A 22,266-nucleotide genomic window follows, 5' to 3' on the forward strand; every position below is an offset into this window, starting at 1 on the left:
CTCATTCCTTCTCTCTGAGGAAATGAGTCTAACAACCCCCATTTCCCCCCTGCCTTTTTTTTTTTTGAGTCAGGGTGGGGTGGGAGGAAGCTTCAAGTCTTAATCCAAGCACCAAATGGAAAATAAATTAGCTTCTTCACACTTAACTAGCTCTCATTTGCATTTGCCAAGCGCGCACACTTGCAGCTCGGGAGCTCTCCCCTGGCACTAATCCTCTGGGCGAAAGCAGACAGAGGTGGTGTGGACAAGGAGGAGGGTTAGACGGTCAGATGAACCTGCTCTGCTTCACCTCCACGGGATGGTCTGTGGTGTGAGACAAAGCCTGTGTCCAGCCACAGTTAATTACACTGACCTGTTGGTGGCATCACGTGCTGTGCTGAACACTGCAGGCTTCAGAATTGTCCTTTTATTCTTACACTTTGAAATCAGTATGTTTTACTGTCGCACTCATGTGTTCATTATAACATTATAATTATAAAAGGCATTACTATGATACTAGATTAATACAGCTGTAATGTTTTATTACAATAATATTCCTTTAATATTCCTGTAGAAAATTTTCCTTATCCATTGTGACATTATTGTAGCTTTACTATATTTAACCCTGATGTGTTGTTTGCTCTAAAAACATCATTTTATCACCATAAACATGATTTTGAACTGATGACATTTGTCCATTACAGCATCATACAGGGACCTCAGCTACAAAACCTGGTTAAATACAATGGATGTTCATGTACTCTGTATCTGTGATTGGTGTTGACACAACCTTTTACATAGCACAACCCCTCCCAAGTGCCTAATAAGAGTTTTATAACAGTTACCAAAAGGGAGTGGGACCTGTCTGGGGTCTAGTTGACCCGAAACATTAGTCACATCAGATGTATCGTTTGTCTTTTTGGCAAAGAATATATATTTGTTTATGTGTAGGCCATATAGCATATAAAATCCTTCATCAAATGTACAAACTCAGTTACCTCAACATTTTTCTAAATATTTTAATAAGACTATTTAAAAGAGAAAACTGTTATAGTTATTATTATACGAAAGAATCCACTTTAATAAAGTAATATTTAATGCTACCATGTCATCATTATTATCTCCCATAAAAAGAGAAAAAAACAATTTTTAGACTTAACAATTATATTTGTATCATCTTAACCAACTACTAATCATGACATTACTAGTTGGAAAGAGCAGGAATCATTGATTCAGTGGTTTCTTGCTCAAAAAATATTGGTTGAGTGAGTAATTGAAATCACCTGGAAACTTGCTTTCCGATTTTAAGCACAATAATCATGACAATAATGAAGATAACGACATGACGATAATCAAGATTTTGCCACTCAGTGCTAATCTGCTTCACCTAATTAACCACCACCACCACATTCTGATCTTATTATTTGATCGCTTAAGTCAGAATTGACATCATCTTTTGTCCAATTGAGCCTAACAAAGAAGAATCTACTGAAATAACCCAAACAGTAACTTTGGAGGAAAATAGTATGCCTGTGTTAGAAGACCCATATGGTTCATTCGTGTGGTGCTGCTATAGGATGAGTTGGTATGTGAAGCACTGAGGTAAACCCCTGACCTGTTGGCTCTCCTGGTACGATGGTGGAGGAACACTCTGGGTGGCCATCATTGTCACTGCAGGTGCTGGGGACACATGTTGCATCATGGGATAGCTTCACATTGAGACTAGGAAAGAAACACAGGGGGAAAAAACGAAGAGAGAAAACATGAATCCAGTGCAAGCAGTGATTGTAAATTCTATTATAGCAGCAGCCACCAGGTGCTGCTATAATTAAATAATAGGAGATGGGATTCTCACACAGCATCTAACTCACTCTCCCCTCTCCCACTTCTTTTCCTCTTCTCCGTTTACTAATTTATTTTCTTTTGCTCTGTGTCCCCTCAGTCTCCCTCTGCATGTGTTGCATAGAGCTGGGATGATGTATTAATACTGGGTGATCTACAAGCAGCTACTGAGCCGAAAGAAAACAAAGCAACACAAACTCAATCATGGAGCCCTTTACAGACATTTTTTACATACCAGCAGGTTCATAATGACACCACAAACAAACCCGACTACTTGTTTACCAATTACAGACAGCTATGCTTGTTTACTAATTACAGCTGGCTTTTAAAGTAACGCATCATGGCGGAGTCACCTTGGTTGTCTGGATGTGCTGGCTGCTGGTGTTGTTGTGTTTTTCCGCCGTTACCAAGCCAATCAAGAGGGCTAATTAGGGCTCTTGTTGGTGGGCTAATTGCTATTGGCTGGAACCCCACAGGGCTGAGGACCGTACCCTGTGGAATGCCGCTGTAACCATCGCCCCCACCCCCACTGAAGGAGCTAATTGTGTTACACACACCAACTCACACACACACATGCACAGACCCTACCATCGCCCCAACTTAGTATAGGCAAGCACAGCAGGTGCTCCATCCTGAAGCTACATCTAACCTACGTGTATACGCTGCATGAAAATGTCTTGTAAATTACCTATTTGACCTGAGGGGCGGAAGGGGTGTTTTGATAAATGTGAGGGTAAACTTTTTTAACCTTTTATTTATCAAATTTTACTTGAGTGAAAAATAAATCTAATCCTTGATCTCACAAACTGACTGATACAGACACTACAAAGTTCAGTTCGGTGCCTTAAACACTGATGCGGATTGTCAAATGAATATTTCTTCAAATTCCAAAAGTTCACTGGATACCTTGAGCTACTGCACTTATTGGAAAAACGCCTCATAATGCCACATAAATCCTTGTGTGGTCATGAAAGACAGGCAGCAATTACAATGGACTGGTGCACATGGACTGAACAGTATTGACCTGGAGGAAAACGCTTGATTATAAGCTAGTGAAATGGAACTGGAACATCTGAGCAAAATCTCTGCGCTGGTTGCAACATCCGTTCAGAGCTGCCGCCTCAGGATATAAAAAATGTGCTGTAAATCCGCCTGACCGCTAAAGCCGGGGATTTGCAGTATGTGATTCTGAGTTGTGAGGTTCTGGTCTGATGAAAAGAAACTATAAATATCATATAATAAGTTTTAGAAGAACACCATGCAAGGATCTAAAAAAAAGATTTACCTGAATATCAGAGGGGAAATCATACAAAATGAAAATATACCATAACATACAATGAGCTTACAATAAATGCAAGGAGTATTAGGAACATAAATGTGATTGTGTGGTTAATTCTGCTAAGTATGAACACCACAGCAGTGTTACACAGCCCCTCCTGCTTTCAATGCTTTAAAAACCCCTGTTGTATGCTCCTGCTATATCCTCATATCTGTGTGTTGAGCCCCACGCTCCTTGAATAAAGAGACTCTCTTTAGGTAAATTTCAGATTCCTGTTGCCAGACAGGAAGTGATGCAAACATCTCATCCCCTTCTTCCGAATCAGGATAATACATGACATGCGTTTGCAGACAGTGAGCTCATCCCTCACTGAGACCCAGAAACCTGGCAATGTCTCTGCCTGGAAAAGTCAGTGACAAGACAAACCGGCTGAGACCCGACTGAGAGTGAGTGGCATCTGAACCCGCCGATGCTGCCAACGCTGTGATGTTAAATGCCGGTTTAGTTTCATTGATGAGTTCTAATTTGGGGTTTTAGCTGCAAATCTGCATGTTTTATCGTGTAATACTGTGTCTGTGTGTGCCGTGTATGCTTGCGCGTGTATGTATTCAGCGCGGCATTATACGAGCATGACTGTTTGCCCTGTGTGTGTTCACATTTGTTTGTGTGCCATGTGCATGTCTCTGCGAGTCATTTTGTGTACTGATTGCGTCTCCTGGTTTCTCTTCTCATTCCAACTGGTATCAGCTGAAAGGCATCTTCTCTGTTATCAGTCCTCATTTTAATTGCAAATGCAGCGAGCGTGTTAGTGATTAAATGGAAAATTGCACATTAATTGATGAGACTGAAGATAAAGCAATTCCAATTACTGCACAGTATTTTAGGCGGCCTCTCAAGTTTCGCCGTCCCTCGAAGGAATGAGCCACCAAACGCCAAATTTGAGGAGGCAATCGTGCATCCATAAATAAACACACAGGGATATGTACCATGCACAAGCACATGCCATACCACGGCTGCTGAAGTGTGAATGTACGTACAAGAACAGACAGGAACTCTGCAAGAACAACCAACAAACAAGACATTTAATTTCAACAGTGAAATGAAACGCACCCCAGAAAACTAAAAGTACAAATCTCTCTTTTAAAGACATCTTGCAAAAGGAGACAATAACCATCCCACAACCGCGCTCTCTGAACTCACCAAAGGTGTACAGTTACACAATAAGTCGTAAAATTCATTTTGAGGACAAATGACATGTTTGTTCCTCAACAAAGGCCTTTGAATTATTACAGTGTTCATAATGCATATCAATTGAAAAATGCCTGTAGTCGCAATCAAAATTCAAAAGCAAGCATAAAATGGAAAATGAGAAGTAGGCATAAAATTATTCCAACAAACATCAAAGGGTTTTATGAATTTGGATTGGAGGCACTCGCGCTCTTTCATCGGATTCTGTGCAGTAAGAAACGCTTCTATTCAGCATTCAATTTTCCAGCAATTCTCAGGCAGAGAATGGGCCTCTGCTGCACTGATGTAAGGTTAGTCAGTAGTGTAGCTGCAGTTTCACTCCGTGTACCACCAAGCAACTGAAATGAAAATCCATATCTGGTTACATATGATGTGATCACTGCCTGCCTCTGGCCACCACACTTCAACCTTGTCTGCCTTTGGTTTGAAGGTGAATTCATTGTACAGTGTTGAACTTTTATTAAATGTGAAATGGGAATGCTTCCTGGTGCAAGCCAAGGTGATAAAAAAAAAGAAAAAAAAAAGAAAAGGATAGCAGACCCTCCTTATTTAAACACAGAGAGCAGCATCATGGAGCACATGCCTTGCAATCTAGATCGTGACCTGGCAGGGGTTTGGCACCAAATCATTAAAAGCAGGCGTGGTAGATAAAAGATGTGATCCTCTCTCAAGTGGATTTATCAACACTTCACTTCCTGCAAAATCACAGTAGTAAAGTAGTGAACAAAGGTGACAGGGCAGACATAGTCACACAAGTTTTGGAGCAGGTAATGGATTAAAAGAAAAAGAAAAAAAAAAGAAAATGAAATGAAAATAATTATGTTTTTGAGTTGGATGTTTGAGACTGAGACTGTTATATCTTGATTTTTATAGCCCAGTTCAGCTCACTGCACTCACTACCAAACCAAAGATAGGTGACAGTTGGCATGGAGGTAATGTCGTATGATGATGTTTACAGCCTATTAGGTGCTACTAGTATAACACACCCAAACCGCCATCCAAAACATCAGCAGTCCAGTTGTATTCAGGGTAATGTAGGCACTAAGTTTTGACAAGGAATATTTTAATCATTCAACACCATTACAGTGTATTTCCACCTTGGAACTGCAGTGAACCCATGACAGTCTCATAAAAATGGATTCAGACAGCCAGGGATTCATACATCATTGTTAGTGCAGAGAGCAAGAGTTTGAATTAGCGCAACCACTAACACTGTGTCAGCCACTGCCAGTTACAAGCTAACAAACAACATAAACAAATGAAAAATGCTAACTGCGCTAACCGTTCTAATATGTCTGCTCGTTGTGGATTTTGTTCCACAACAAACTTGTGGTTGAGTCTCTCTGATGGTTCCTCCTCTAACTTGATAATGATAAGCTTCCAGTCCCAGTTTTCCATTCTTCCTCACATTTTATGTGGGAAAACCATGTTACACAAAATATTAATCATAGCAGAGTATTTTTACATAGTTTAAAACACGTCTGGAGAGGAACTTTAAACTGTGCACTGCAAGTTCGACAGAGTGACAGAAGTGCAATGCTAGATGTGTGGAGTGCACTTTTATGGGATCACCAAAGTGATTACACTTCATCCTGAGGGGACCATGAATGCCTGAAGCAACTTTCACGGGAATCCATCCAGTAGTTATTGGACATTTTACTCAAAACCACAATTGTCCACCTCGGGCTGGTGGCTGTGCGATCACCGGAGTAATCAGGATTCATTCTTTTGGCACCATATGAACCAATTTCATGACAATTCATCCAACAGTTGTTGAGATTAAACTGATATTTATGTACACACTTATTAACTTCACTTAGTATTGATTATCAACAAAAGCTCTTCTTAGTGTAATCCAAAATTCACCATGCTGTTTTCAACAAACTAGTAAAAGCCTCTCGAAATCACATGCAAGTCTTCCTATTTGCTTTCATTACCCACAGAATTGCTCAGGAAAAAATAATGAAATAATTCTACAAGGGCAGTCTGCAATTCTGAGACAAATTAGCTCAATCCCCATGATGCCAATTTCTTAAAAACCACAACAACAAACTGCAAACGCAGATCTGACTTAACTATTGATCGATTTGATCTGCTTCTCAGAATCCTGAAGTGTTCCATGAATAATACTGTATGTTGAGGATATTCATGAAAAAAGAGACACCGTATCGCAGTTTTACACCCAAAGCCAGAGTCACATCCACTCTCCGCATGTTGGAGCCATGACAGATACCTGACACCTGATCTGATATCACGTGCATGCAGGGGAGCAGGAAACCGTGCTTTCTGTGGATGCGCTGTCATTTGCACATTTCCCTATCAAAATCTCATTTAATCTGTCCTGTTTGAGTTTGCTGGTTTAAGAGGGTTGACCTGCAGATGCAATGAATAACATTTGGAAGTGGGTATGTCACCTTGGTCAGAAATTATGCATCTTGATGCCCTGCAAGAGAGGAAGATGAATAAATAAATCAGGTGTTTTTGAATATGAGTAGGATCTAATCATCGCCTTATTGTCAGGCCTGATTTACAATGCAAACACCAGGAGGCAAGGCCTTGATGGCGTTGAGTAAACTGGTGGAGGGAAGTGCGGAATGGTAATGAGACTGGGGCAGCGGAGGGGGGGCCCCCCCTGTTTACACATTTGTGGTCGGACTCAACACAGAAATCGGAAAACACACAGATCAGAGCGCAAACACCCCACACACACTCGGGAATGGGCATACATGCAAACACAGGCATGTACTGTATATTAATGCACAAATGCCAACACTAAACACAGAGATAGCAAAGCTTCAACCAGTGTCATCCTGAGGGCAATATCACACACATACTGTGTCTTGCCCTTACACACAAGCACACATGCGTCTCTACACACACACATACACTCAGCGGCGTGAGTGCATTCACAGCCAGAGGCAAAGATAGTCTCACCAGTGGTCTTAGGGCTACAAATAACCCCGAGGCTAAAGAGAGCTCCGCACATACTCAGGACCCAGTCCACACTCCCAGACCACCTCATTAACCTGAGCCAGCAGCCCTCCCTCCGCCCAACCTCGCAACACCCTGCCCCTCACCAACCCACACTTACAATTCATACTAGTATCATTTATTCATCTGCTCTTGTTGATTGGACTCATCCTCACCCACAAGATAGATAAGGCATGGATTTGAAGCTCGGTGAAGGACGTTTCAGCATTGTTGAGAACATTGTTAAGTCCGGGTTCAGCAGGATCGCAGTGAAAGTGGCGAGGCATGGTGGATTAATGTAGGATGTTGTATGAAAGATTTCGTCTCGAGGGTTAAGGGAAGAAGAAGTTTGTATGATTTTCTGTCTCTCCAGTGCTCTGGAAGTTTTCTCAGTGTTACCTTATTGCAAATATTGCAGGTGGGTATTTGGAGCGAGATGTTGTGCTGTTGAAATAAGATCCACAAAGAAAAAGTGAGTGCCCCTGTGGTCACCGCATGGCTGAGCAAAAAGCAACACACCCACATACAATTTGCAGAGAATGTTGTGTTACCTCAGTTAGCTATTGAATAAGGACTAATTAATTAGATGATCACAAGCTAGAGTAGGTTATAAACAAATTGCAATGCTCAGAATTTGTTTACAGCTTTGCAAGGTTAAATCTTCATGAGACAACTTCACCGTTCAGCAGCTTAGCAGGTGGAACATTTTAGTCCTTTGGTTTCCCTCTTCTCACTCATTGGGCTGACTTCACTCCAAAGCTTTCACTGACTCGTCCTTATCAGTTTCCAATGACATTTTGTGCTTGAATTTAAATTTATAACCTTTCCAGTTTATTCTTTCATACTGAACTTCTTAATGAACGTCCTTCACATATTCAAATATGCCCCACAGCCATAATGAAGACACAAGGATTTCCCCTGGGCGTAACAGTTTGCAAGATTCATCTCTTTCTTTCTAACTGCTGACAATAGCGTCGGTGCTCCAGTCTGACTGCGATTCTTGTTTTCTTTGTGTTTATGCAAATGTTTGTTTGGATATTACAGATTCCGGTTTGATTGTCTTCCTTCCTGCTTTTAAAAATTAGATTAAAGTCTCAAGTAAAATGGATTGTGGAGAAATTGCAGTACAGTAGAAAAATTTTTGTAATTCCCAGTGGACAGGAGCAAATAACCTTATTAGCATAGCTAAAAGCCATTATTATAATGAGGTAAGCCTTTTTATTTTATTTTTTATTATTTTTTATTAAGAGGCTAAACATATAAGACCAAGATGAAAAGAATATTCAGGCTGCAGGTAAATGACTGTAGCATCTTTAATCATCTGTATCAAGTTGTGCCTGATTTTTAACCTTTTTTCTTTTACTTTACTAATAAAGGTTAGAAAGAAAGCAAATAGAAGGACTTTATATTAATGTCTATTCTTTTGATGGTTTTTAGTTAAAACAATTTAAAAAAAAAAAAACCTTCTCAAAATGTGGGCTTTAACTAACAATTGGTTTTTACTTTAACTGTCTGCTTTCATTATTTATATTCATTTAGATATTGATTCATACAAAGCACTGAGTTGAGATTATAACTAAGTGTGGTTTTCTTTTCATTGTGCCACTGGAATGAAAAACAAATATGTTTCAACAATTCATACTGAAATTCAAAATTCAAAAATGTAAATTAATAATTTTATGTGTTTATTATGCATGTTATTATAATTAATAAAAATTATAAAAGAAATATACATATAGATGTTTTTTTTTTTATTTTAATTGTTTTACTTAAACTACCACCCTATATACATCATATGGTTAGGTACTGCTGTATAGATACTGTATATAGCCATAGGGTGCTGATTTGGATGGATGCAAATTTCTAGCCAAAAATCAAATCAGTGCATGTTTATGATTGCGATGCTGTGCTCTCAACTGCAACTGAAGTTTCTGATTGATTACTGTGTTACATGATTAACACATTAATGCAAAATCGACTTTCTTGACTTAAAGTGAAAAAAAACCAAAACATCAGAGAGAGCACTCATTAATTTGAAAACAGCTTCCCATTGGCTACGGCTCAAATATGCCAGCGTGGAGGTTTGTTTGCTCCCAGTAGGCTGCAGCACACTCCTCAATCCTCCCACATAGAAAATAAGAAGAAGAACATGGACATGCTCTGCTACATACGTACACGGCACACACATGGCACAAACGTGGCACGCAGTGACCGAATGGTTGTCGGACCTGCTTCAGTGAACTTATTTTTGTTTCAGCTCTGTCGTGGATAAATTTAAACAAAATGGCGCTGCATCATTTCCTAAAACAAACACACACACACACACTCATACAGGCATATGAACACACACTCCTGGGAAGAGGGTGGGTGGGGTGGGTGGAGAGTGCCAACAGTGCACTCCCCTTCACCAACAAAAATAGCACTGCGTCTGTATGGTGCAAAAAGGCTCTGAGAACCATGGATGAGATGATGATCAGAAGTATGTGGATCTCAAGCCACATTCGTTAAATGACAGGTCTGGAGATAACAATAAATCAATAAATCCAGTATTTTCCTCTGAGCTCCACTGTAGCCTAAAGACTATATAAAAAGGTATCAATGAGTCACACTGTTGTACTGGAGGACATGTTCAGTTATTACAGTGAACTGTTTATTTTGACTCAGTCCCACATACACCTTCCTGCTGCCCTAAATACTCAATAGTGCCCCAAGTCTGTGGCTAAACATTTACTCCTGTTTGCAATAACTACAGTTCTCAGCTGTTTTAGAAAATTACTGAATGGACTATGAGTCTGAGTCTGTGAGGCTGTAATTATGCAGTCATGTGAATTAAATCCCAACATCAGCGTGCCGTGCTCACATGTCTCAAAATCACTACGCTAATCACAATGCTAATGCTAATGCTGATGTTTAGCCAACAAGTCCTCTAACCTAAACGACCATATCGGTTGCCTGTCCCTGCCCTCAGATAAAACCCACGAGAACATGCCAGCAATAGGTGTCCCGGACCTTCATTGTCATGGTTACAATAACACAACCCATAGAAGCATACCAGTATCAGGTATACTGGTTCTTCATTGTCATAGTGATAATAATAAACACGCAGTTAAGTTTGCGGAACTGTCGCAGTTTGGTTACAAAAACTACTTCGCTAGGTTTAGGAAAGATTTGTGGTTTGGGTTAAAATATGTGTAAGTTTAGAGAGGACCTTTGTCGTCATGGTTACAATAATAAACATGTCATGGACCAAAAAAAATAGCACTAACTGACTAAAGGTTTCACACAGGAAATTTTCGCCTGTGTTTTGTCGACCCATCCATCCACCTCAACCTTCTCCTCCTTACTCCTTGCACCATATACTACGTCATCTGACCTTTGCTCCCGTCATAATTACTATGGCCACTAGAGGTCATCTAACAATAAAACCTAACGATAGGTCATAAAAAGATGCTGCACAGATGACCTATTGCTTGTTCTTAAAGGACAGTCTCTGTTTAGCAGGTATAATGTTTACCATGTTCACCATCTTAGTTTAGCATTTGATAATTAGCACTAAACACAGCTGAGGCTGATGGAAATGTCATTAGTTCTGCAGGTGGAATTGCAGGATGAATTCAAATTTTGACCTTATGGTGGCACTAAATGAAGAAGTCAGAGCCAAACTAAAGTTATTACAGCTCATTCTGACAGGAACATGAAAAGTCTAAACCAAATTTCGGAGCAATCCATCCAATAGTTTCTCTCAAAACCAAAAATGTTAACCTCATGGTGGTGTCAAAAGAAAAGTCAGGAGATCACCACCACACCTGCCTCATGTTTTGTGTCAGTCAATCCAATCAATCCAGTCAATCCAGACCAAGGCGGTGCCCAAAAAAGCTACAACTGGAACTGAAATATATTAATGACAAGTTTTTTGGTGAGAACCAATGGGCTTGGGGCTGAGTGCCACAGACAGGGTAGGGAAGGAAATGGTAGGAAATTGTTGAGGATGGACTAACTAATTATTGGTTTTGGTGTTTTCATGAGATTTGTTCCCAATAAGAAAAATAGAGAATGTTTGCAGCCTTTTCTTTTAAGGTTGGAGTTGGGTGTGGTGATCACATGAGACGACCTGATAGGTCTTCTTCACATTCTCATCTAGTTGATGTCCTCAGCACATTTGGGGTGTATAGCTTTATTATTACATAATGGTGTCTTGTTTAACAGTGTTTCAAGGTTAGGAACACAGAGGAGAAGTGACCTGATGTTTTGTTCAAGGCTTCCAGAGATTCATTGAGGTTTTAGCGTGATGTATATACAAGCGCTCTCTTGCATGTTCCTTGTGTTCCATTCGGCTGCGTTCAGCCATCTCCCAGAATAGCAGCTAAGGCATTTTAATGTTGAAAGGTAGTGGAGGGCCGAGTGTCTGCAGAGTGTCTGCTAAGCTGATAAACATCAGAACGCTGAAGGTAGAAAAATTCAGGCGAAATTGGAAATGCAATCAACCCCGCCCCCCCCCACCCCCCACCCCAACCCCCAACCCCCACCTCACACCAACACTTCAGTCCTCCTCTTCCTCCAGTGTCATGTTTGCTGGCACATACATTGTGCACCTTATCTGCCGTTGCATCTGCAAGGTTTCTTTTTTTAAACGGATACCTTATCACAGCGGGTGTGTGCCATCCATGTCAGTCCGGAGCAACTTCAGCTACGGGTAGAGCTACGTGACTGACAACAGAATGACACAGAGCAGAGGGTGGCTTATTCACTTTAAACACATTACAGAATAAAAGAGTAGCTGACAACTCAAACTCAGAGGCATTTGACTTGACGAAGTGGCACAGTTAACGGTAATTCACTTTTTCAGCTTCCTGAACTGAACTGAGGATAAAGTGAATTAGTTTATATGGTCATGTGGTGGAACAGGTATTACAGTTTGAATTGAATTCTGAAAATGGCCAGAAGGTTTAAAACAAGCACAGAGCAAAATGTAATCATCAGCCGGTGATTCTCAAGCTAGCTGCTTTAGTTTCACAGCAGCGTGGTTTCTAATCACTACAGAGCAAATACATTCCACTAATACATAATAAACTGGAATGTTAGCTGGTGGAACCAGCAGGCTTTGGTAACGAAAACATGAAGACCTGTATATTTTTTTTACTCCAACACAATTGTCCTGCAGTGAATAAACCTGATCAACTAACTTTTTTTTCTGGCACTGTGTCAGTGACTTATTAATACAACTCTATCGTCATTTGAGGCTCATTGGGTTATATTAGATTGTGGTGTACGAACACTGGCACTAGCTTCTATGGATGCACTATAGATATTTAAGCACTTGCCTGTAAATTTCTCCTAACGCTGTTATGCATGCTACAACCCATCCTTAAATTACAACACTGGGGTATATTTTCCATATCAACAGGAGAACCTGATCATTCTTCCATCTTTACTTTTATTTTGGTAAAGACTGTAAAGTTTGTCCTGAGGGTGGCGCCACAGGGTTTATTCTCTGATATCTTAGACTCAACTCATCAGGCTCAGCTCTACATATTTATTTGCCTAATACATTTAGCAGAGAAACACAGTCACTACCTAGATTATGTTCAGTGGCAATTTTTTCTTTTTGTACCAAATACAAGTTAGAGGATGGTAGTCAGGGTAGATGGTGGGTGTTCAAGGCACAGGACTCGTAAACTTCTGATTTGTTCAACATTTAATAACAACCACCCTTTTGCTTATTTGTTCAGTATCAGCAGTTTGTGACTTGCCAGATATGTTCACTAAGTTTCCATTATTTTGATAAAAAACTGCAATTGAAAATAATTTCAAAACAGAATAAATTAGTAGTGTAAATGTAATTTCTAAGATTTGCTACCTGTGCTACATAAGGTTTACATGTCTACTATGATCTGCTATCATTTACAGTACTAAGTACTATAAGCATGCTAACAACAGCATGTCAGCAAACCAATTCAATGCCCCTGACAATCACCCCAACTTGCTGATATGGTCTTTATATTCAAATAATGAATAGGCCTAGATTGGCTGTATTAACAGGATGTTACTATGGAAACACAGCTAATGCACACCCTGAAAAACAGTAAGTGGGTCCAGGTGTTCACTTGTCTCAGGGAAAGAAGCTCAGGATAATATTAAGAGATGCCACATTTAGGTTTACATTCTACATTGCATGACCTTAGTATGACCTTACTGTAAATAAAAAAAGGACTTCATTAATTTTCATCTTCTAATACTGGCTGCAATATTTATTTTGGAAATTTGGGTCTCCAACACAGTCACAAACAACAGAAAATGACCCCCGGCTAACAATGTTTTCTGTTTTTCTTGGATCTGCCTTTTACACAGATAGTTGAACATGTTTGCAATTATCTATAGTTCAGTAAAAGCTGTTGAGAAAATCCCAAACAGTGTTTATTAGACCCCCTGGGGTGCTCAGCTGATGTTTGTGGTTGAATTCTCCTGAACTCTCCTGAGCCATCAGCTAGATCAGAATCTAGTATATGGCTCGACCTTGTGAAATGAGGACACAGTTCAAAACTATTCTGAAACTGCTACTAGCAATTGAAAGTAGCTTTAGCCTGCTCAAAAAGTCACAAAGGTTGTGTCTGAAATCACTCAGTCATTCACTACTCCCTGTTCACTATCTAGGGAATTCTATGTAGAGGACGAGAGCTCAACACTTTAGGACACTACTTGGGTCATTTTCTCTGCGCCGTTTTTCTTTCATTCTCTCTGTGCTCACATATACAGTAATTTAATACAGCTGAATTCACAATAAAACTATTCTCATTTAAATGTTTTTCGGAACAAAAATGAAACAGTGACTGAATCGCAGCACATTGAGACTACATGTTAAACAGCATTCGCTTCACAGATGCTGCTCTACTGCTGCAGGAGAGCATGAGTTCAAGCTTGTGGGGCAATGCTGGTGCAATACTCTTCTACGAAAAGTAGCTCAGCTTCGTCCAAAAAGTACCTAACGACATTCATCACTAGGTGCTTTTTGAAAAAACAGGTCTGAATAAGTTGTCTAGCGTCAAAGACGCTAACGCCGGGAACACACTGCATGGCAGCTGCTGTTGCTGCTACTGCCAACTCTATCAGGCTATTAGAATGTTGGATAATAAATTATAAATTCATTTCTGATTTATTTTTGACACAAAATGTCAATAAAATGCCACTGTCTCCACATGCAGCTGCTAAAATGATTATATATATATATTTATATTTTTTCATGTGGCGAGAGAGTGAGACGTGTGGCAGTGAGTCCGCTCTAACCCCTCAACATGTGTGCCAAAATGAAAAACAAGAAGTTCCGCAGCCGCCATGTACACACCACGCAGCCAGTGTGTCCCTGGGCTAATTTGCTTACACTGCTTGTAAACGTAATAGAAACTGTTTGTGCCAAATCATTTTGAAAGAGGAATGGCCAATGGGAAAACTCCAACGATCGGCCAGCCGACCAATGGTGTAACTTCATCACTCAGTCAGTACAGACAAAAATTTGAAATATCCAACCAAAATGAAAGTGACCCACAAACACCAGTACACACACACACACACACACACACACACACAGAGTGAGACCAGCAGAAGGGAATATTTGAGGAGAGTGGTGGGGGATTAATGAGATGGGGATTAGCAGGTGGGCAGCTCTCTCTCTCTATGTGTGTGTGTGTGTATGTGTGTGTATGTGTGTGTGTGTGTGTGTGTGTACACTTGTGCATGTCTATGTGTGTCTGTGGTGTTAGCCACTTAAGTGTTAGCAGAGCTCTGGCTGGGGAGGGGGTTTTGGTGAGTTTGTCTTGGCGGGACAAGGCAGACAGGCAGACAGTAGTCTGTTTAAAAAGAGCTGCTGCAGGCCAGACAGAAGCAGAGGATGACTGAGCAGACTGGCATGTATGACAAGTGTGCACTGAGGACCCCAGCCAGGGTAATGACAGGTCAGACTGAGCATGCAAAGCAGGGAGATAAGAGAAGATATATTATTTGGTTATGTTATTTGCAGCAAAGCTGCAAAAAACTAAAAGCTATATCTGTGTCAAAAAACCTAAGATCCTGCTGTTTACACACTCCTAAAGGTGTGTGACATTGTTTAGATATCAAGTGATTCAGTATAGCTGAGATATATTATGTAGGGTGTGTGTATGACACAAAGCTATCTCTATCTGTATGAACTTATGTGACAACAATATCCATATTTGAATTTGTGCTGGACATGGAGAATGCCTACACTTTAAGTTTTTAGAAATCATCTAGATTGCTTCATATAATTTTCTGATTATCTTCTGTCATTTATCCCTTTTGGCTTTAAAACAGCACCAGTTCTCCTCGTACACCTGCTCACAGTTTTTAAGGTACTTGGCAGGTAAGTTGTTCCAGCATCTTGGAAAACTTGCCACAGTTTTCTATCTCTTCATGTGAACCCAGACTGTGACACAGGGCTCTGTGGGGATCAGACCATCTGTTGCAGGACCCATTGTTCATCTTGTCTCTGAAGATAGTTCTTTATGACTGGTTGTATTTTTAGTCTCGTTGTCCTGCTGTAGAATGAATCTGAGACTGATCAGACACCTCCCTGATGGGATTATATGATGGATAGTTCTCAGAATTAAGAAGACCAGTAATTCTGACCAAATCCCCAGCTCCATATTTAAAAAATGTAGCCCCTAACCTGCAAGGAGCCTCCGCCACGCTCCAGTGTTGCAGACATGTATCCCCTTAGAGAACAAACTGACTTCTTTTGCAGCCAAATATTTCAAACTTGAACTCATCGGTACAGAGCACCTGCTGCCGTGTATAAATGAGTCACTTGGCTTTGTTTCCACATTAGAGGAATTGCTCTTTGGCTGCGAGTCTCCCATAAAGACGACTTCTGACCAGACTTCTGTGGACTGCAGGGTGTACCACGGTCACACTGGTGTCTGCCATATATGAGCTGATGGACATTTTTCAACTTCAATGAGAAGTTCTTCATTTCATTTGTCTTTCATCTGCTGCACTGTTTCCTCAACCGACCACTGTGTTTCTGGTCCTCAAACTTTCCAATTTCTTTGAGTTCCTGCAGAAGAGTTTGGATAGCACATCTAGAAACACCTGTCTGCTGTGAGAGACCTTTCTGATGCAGGATGACCACTGTGTGTTTTGTTCCTATGCTCATTCTTGCAATGGTGGTCACTTCTTCAGTAACCTCACCTTCTTTTTAGTATGGCTGTCCCTCACCTAATTTTCTTTCCCCTACACAGCTGTTCCCTTCTTATTTTGAAAGCAGTCTATTGCTTTGTTACTTTCTTCAAGATCATACAAATAACTAACTGAAATATTCCACTATTTGCAAAAAAAAATCTAATATATGGTATTTCCTATTGACATACCAATGTAGAATATATAAGATAATTGTCTACAACAAGACTTTTGCACAGTACTGTATATCACTGCAAAATTTGGAGACTGTTTGTACCTTCAGAACATACATGAGAGACTGCCCTCCTGTAAAAACGAGCCCATAGGTCATCTGTTCAGCAGGTTATTATGACCCATAGTTAAGTTTTGTTGTTAGGCGAAGTCTAGTAGCCGTAGTCATAACGACAGGAGCAAAGGGAAAAGTGTGGTGACGTAGTATAAAGAGAGACAAAGTCCGTGTTAGGATGAGGTTGTGGCTGATCGATGGGCCAACAAAACACAGGGATATGACACAGTTTGATTCCCATGTGAAAGCAGCAGTTTATGACAAAGTTTTCACCAAAGTTAACCACGTTCTTATTATTGTAACCATCGCAACAAAGATTTTGAGGATGTACTTATTTGAACCGAAATCACAATTTTTCCCTAAACCTAACCAAGCCATGACCGTTATTATAGTAACCATGACGACGAATGTAGGTCTACCACTGCCGATATACTCTGCGTGTTAATTATTGTAACCATGACAACCAAGGTCTGGTACGCCTGCTGCCTTCGGGGCCCTATTTCAGGAGACACTCCTATCTATGTGTCAAATCAGGAGTACGAATTTGTTTACATCCCCAGCAGGTGACGTAAAAGCCCTCAAATGCTTGTTAAATGTAAGTCAACGCTCTTTAGGTATAATCCATAAACTGACACTGTGTGGCTGCCATCGGAAAGCTTTTACAAAAACAAACTTTCACATCAGACACGCAAGTGCAGTAAACCCAAAACTGAAGTTATCTGGAAAAGAAGTCAGGCAGAAGGGGAACAAACAAAAAAATGAAGTGGAGCAGGAGTCGTCATGAAACGTGAAGACCAAATAGTGAGGCCAACATCAGTGGTGTTTGCTGCTCTTGGCTGGACGGCCTCTGTTTGTCTTAGAGTCGGGGGGCAAAGACAGCCGGCAGCTGAATGGAATTCTTGGAAACACCAAACAAACCCATATTAAATTTCCTCTGAAATGCCACGGGGAGCGACATAGAGCATGCGTGGCAGGGGAGGACAGACAGAGAGGTGGACAGCAGAGGTAAAGAGACACGAGTGGGAGAGGGAGGGAGAGGGGTGAGTAGAGAGCTCAAAATAAAAGAGAAAGTGGGAGAGGGAAAGGGAGAAAAAGGAAGATGAGGAGAGGCAGAGAAAGAGACGTTCGCAGGTTAGACAGGAGGGAGGACATGGGGAAAGAGGAAAATGAATGCACGGTCATGCTGGAAGTAAAAAAGAGATAAGGAAGTGAAGGTGGCAGCAGTAGACAGACATATGATCCAGACATTAGAGTAAAGCCAGACTCAAATTTTAAAAAATGCAGCAGAGGTGTGAGCTGTAGCGTCGATGCTACGCAGTGTCTGACAGTATGAGGTTTACTGTTGGACTCTTCTTCTCTGCTGGAAAGACTTAAGGCTGGTGGAGCTCTGAGAGTCACTAGAAACATGTTTATGCCCCTTTGAGAGAGTTACTGTGTGGCTACCTGCGTTGTAGCTCAGCTAGCTCAGCTGCCTGAGCTTGTGGGGAAGTGCCAGTACATAGTTGTAGCCTGCTGTTACAGTGATTAACATTACTGTGTGTCAAGTCCAAATCTCTATTGAAGCTGAATGCAGCACAGTTATACACGAGCCCATACGTAAAGTTCACTGCCATAGAAGAAAAATGTCTGTGGAAGCTCTGCTAAAACTGAAAAAAAATAAAGATTGGTAAACACCATTTATTAAAACTAGAACCCTCCTGCTCAAACTCTCATGCCTCTCAGCGTGACATTTGGGACATAAAGATATACAGACATTATGTGTTTCACCAACTAGAAAGTGCTTCGACTCTAATTTTTTCTTTTAACTTCCCGCCTACATCAAAAGTGGGGATGTGTTGCAATGTGTATGTTGACATTTTAGTAAATACTTAATGAGTTTTATAATATATGCAAGAGCTAGGTAGACAGGTAACTGTATAAAAAGAAATATATATTAGACTGTGCGGTCAAGACTTCCGATGACAGTTTATTATAGCTGGCAATGGAACTAAAGAAAAAAGGGTGGGCAGCAGAAGGTCAACACTAGGAAATAGTTTTGTAATTTTTCTTTTTCTTTCTGATGACATGTCGATCATTTTTGTGCTTCTACTTGTTTCATCCTTTAGGTGGAGTATTGAGCCTGATTTTCTTGAACTAAATACCTCTCCCAACACATACATGAATGTATGTAACTGTTTATTGTTTTATTTTATGTGATACAAGTCCTGCAAGAGGAAGAAGACAGGCAACGAAGACAAAGCCACTCCAGACTGCAGGAAGTAGACAAAGACAGTATACGCACTTATTCCTGAGACAAAAACAAATGCTATTAGTCATGTTTTAAATGGGGAGATTCTGCCCTTCAGCTATCAATAAACACAAAACTGCAGGTGCATCAACAACCCACCCCACCCCACCCCCCCGAGGAGAAGATTGACAAACCAGAGCTACAGTCCGTGAGCCAGACCGAGGTCTGCTTTAAGGTGCTCCGGCCTCGCAGTCCCCCTCTCTGGCCCCCCCCCCACCTCTCTCTCTCTCTCTCTCTCTCAGCTGAAGGGACATCTGGAGCGCATTAAAGCACTAAGGACATTGGATCTCCCCAGAGCGCCTGACTGGATGGGTGGCCCGCTGTAGCCCCCTTTCAGCAGCAGGGCCCAGCCCTACCTGATTGATAGAGGGAGCCCCACATGAACACTTAACACTCACACACACTGACAAATCCCACACGGTTGACATACAGTGTGGACCACTGAAACACTGGTGGGGCTGCTAACATGGATTAGTATGGACACATGTACTTCCACCTTTCTCTGTGTGTAGTTTGGCCTATCAATCATGCATTGAGTACTTGATACACTTTGATACATTTCGACAGTATTACCCCCATATATCACAAGTGAATTTAGACCTAGCGGATTGAAGTGCATCATAATACAAGTTTGTAATCAATAAGCATGAACTGACTTGGTTTTAATGTAAGTAACAGCTCCTGGCATAATGGTAGTAATATGGGAACATGGACACAACTCTGGACTTCATTGACTGCCTGAAATGCATGTTCCTCGACACCGAGATATTCAAAGTGTTCCCTGACACCTCATTGACAGAAATAAAGACATGAATCAAAGCCCATCTTGATTCCTCATGTTGTACTTTTCCATGAAAGCTTGAAATAGACATTTCTATAAGATTTTTTTTTTCTTTTTTTTGCGGCAGATGCTTCCCATGCGATGAGAAAACACAAACTTTTTTCAAATGAGGAAAGTTCAAAGAACCTCTTCATTTCCAGCAAATTGCTTTGCCTGATTTGCCATTTCAAATAAATTGCAGTGTTGGCCAAAATTTGCAATTCACAGGAAGTCGTCCCCTCAGCCACACAGAAGAGGTTAATCCATATTTCACGTTTGAATATGAGATGGAAGAGGAGAAAAAGGGAAGGAAAGAGAAGATAGGTAACTCTTTGCCAGGAGATGAGGAGTGAGGGGGAGGGAGGGGGGGGGTGGTGGTGGCGGGAGAAGCTGTGGGAGTGGAGAAAAGGCGAGAGAATGGGAAGAAACAGGCATCATTTAGAGTAAATGGCATCCAAAAACCTTCTCCAATTATCTTTGCCTACCATGCCAGTGAGACTGACTTAATTAAAATGACTTGAGAGACGAGGGGAGAGAGAAAGGAGCTGCCAGTGATTGAGGGGGCAAGCAGGCGACGTATCTGCACTGAAACACAAAGCTCAGGCATCGCGCTGGCTGTCGACCACTCTCCCTTTTCAATTCCCGACTTCAAAAGAGAATAAAGAAATAATAATAAAAAAGAGAGGGGGCTCTCACCATTTGCAGCCATGTAATTGTGCTATTTAAATCCTACATTTTTTATCATTGTGAGAATATTCATTGGGGGGAAAAGAGGAATGTAGAAAAATGGATAATAAAATTGCTTTTTTTTTTTTTGTTTTGTTTGTTCTTGTCTGACTCACCCCCTTTCTATAATCCTTCTGCCTTTTTCTGAGCAAAAACCTCTGACAGTGACCTTTTCACATGAGGTCTGTTACTATGGAAACTCCGTCCAGCCCCTCTATGTTTTTGTGTTTTCCTGTCACCGGGCAGCCAAAACTGGCCCACTTGTAACTGAGAGGAAGAAAGAATCATATTTAAAGATTTGCCTGTCATGTTTCCACTTGTATGCGTTTACAGGCCTGGGAAGAAGCAGAGAGCATCTACTGCTACAAAGATGTGCATGAAGCTGATTATATGATATTTGTTTTTGACCCCTCAAAGCATTATGAGGTCACTTGAGACAATCAATATATTATTTTATAAGTAATGTACGGCAATATTAGCGATATCCAGCCTGATACAGTTCAGCTCAAATATTGCGAGATATAATATTATCGCTATTATATCACTTTTTTTTTAAAATAATACAAATATATTGTATATTTCAGGGTTTTTGTTCACTTTTTTTATAATTATATTATTGTGTTCAATGTTTCAGGAGTTTTTTATGTAATTATATTATTGTATTTTATGTTTCAGGTATAAGCGCTGCTGCCACTAAACAACATTTCAAAGTTTTATTTGTCACATGCCAATGTACAGTAAGCAGAAAAAAATGTATATGTATATGTATGTATATATATATATATATATATATAATCTTTTTTTTTTATATATAAAAATATTGCATATGGTGGGAAATATTGGTGTATTTGATATTATGGAATATGGGCCCAAGCCTTATATACCATATTCCAATGGACTGTATGGATTAAGTTGTATGGATTAATAAGATAATTATTTTCTAATTAGTCTATATATATCAATAGATTACCAGAATGTCAAAAAGTCAGAGGTGCCTTTCTCACAGTTCTAGTCGACATATTCAAAATTTTGAAAAGTTCCACAGACACTTTATAAGTCATCAAAATTGTTGCTGATTGTTTCCTCAACTGATTTAAAACGTGTTGCTTTCTAAATAGTTTTATAACTCCCTGCTTAATAAAAAAAAACAAAAAAACATGGGAATTTAAATTCAGTTTGCACCAAACTCTATGCAGCTAATGTCAATAAAACCACTCTTCTCTGTAAACACACACACACATTCACACAAACACACACACACGCACATTCACTCCTCCCTCACATCTTGTTCAGCCAATACACACTGACTGCTCAAGTGTCATAGCTAACACCTGTTACCGTGCTTTTGTCTTGTGAGTTTATTGTGATACACTGTACAGCACTTCTCACTAAGCACAACACAAACTCAGGCTGTTCCATCAAATGTGTTTGCACAGAAGGTTGGTGGGCGCTATATAATTTGAAGTTTAAGTGTGAGAATACAATACACTCTATACGATAATTGCCAGGATTGAGCAACCACTGTATCCATATTCATCAGCTGGAAAGCGGTAAAGGTGTCTTGAATGTAAATCAAAGTAAAAAAAAAAAAAAAAAAAGAAGAAGATTAAAACTTAGAAATGAACTGTGTTTAAAAGTTAACG

At 40.3% G+C, this 22,266-nt stretch overlaps 1 protein-coding gene across 2 annotated transcripts in view; it reads right to left on the reverse strand.

The window, feature by feature from the left end:
* Window positions 1–22,266, reverse strand: part of LOC130182205 (homeobox protein PKNOX2-like) — a 99,088-nt gene that overhangs the window by 43,091 nt on the left and 33,731 nt on the right. For both annotated transcript variants that reach the window (XM_056396927.1, XM_056396925.1), the window contains one exon: window positions 1,595–1,701. In XM_056396927.1, coding sequence (XP_056252902.1) covers window positions 1,595–1,681 — 87 coding nt within the window. In that variant the 5' untranslated portion in view covers window positions 1,682–1,701. The remainder of the gene's footprint in view (window positions 1–1,594; window positions 1,702–22,266) is intronic.

Source organism: Seriola aureovittata, chromosome 15 (assembly GCF_021018895.1).
Source record: "Seriola aureovittata isolate HTS-2021-v1 ecotype China chromosome 15, ASM2101889v1, whole genome shotgun sequence".
Taxonomy (NCBI): Eukaryota; Metazoa; Chordata; class Actinopteri; order Carangiformes; family Carangidae; genus Seriola; species Seriola aureovittata.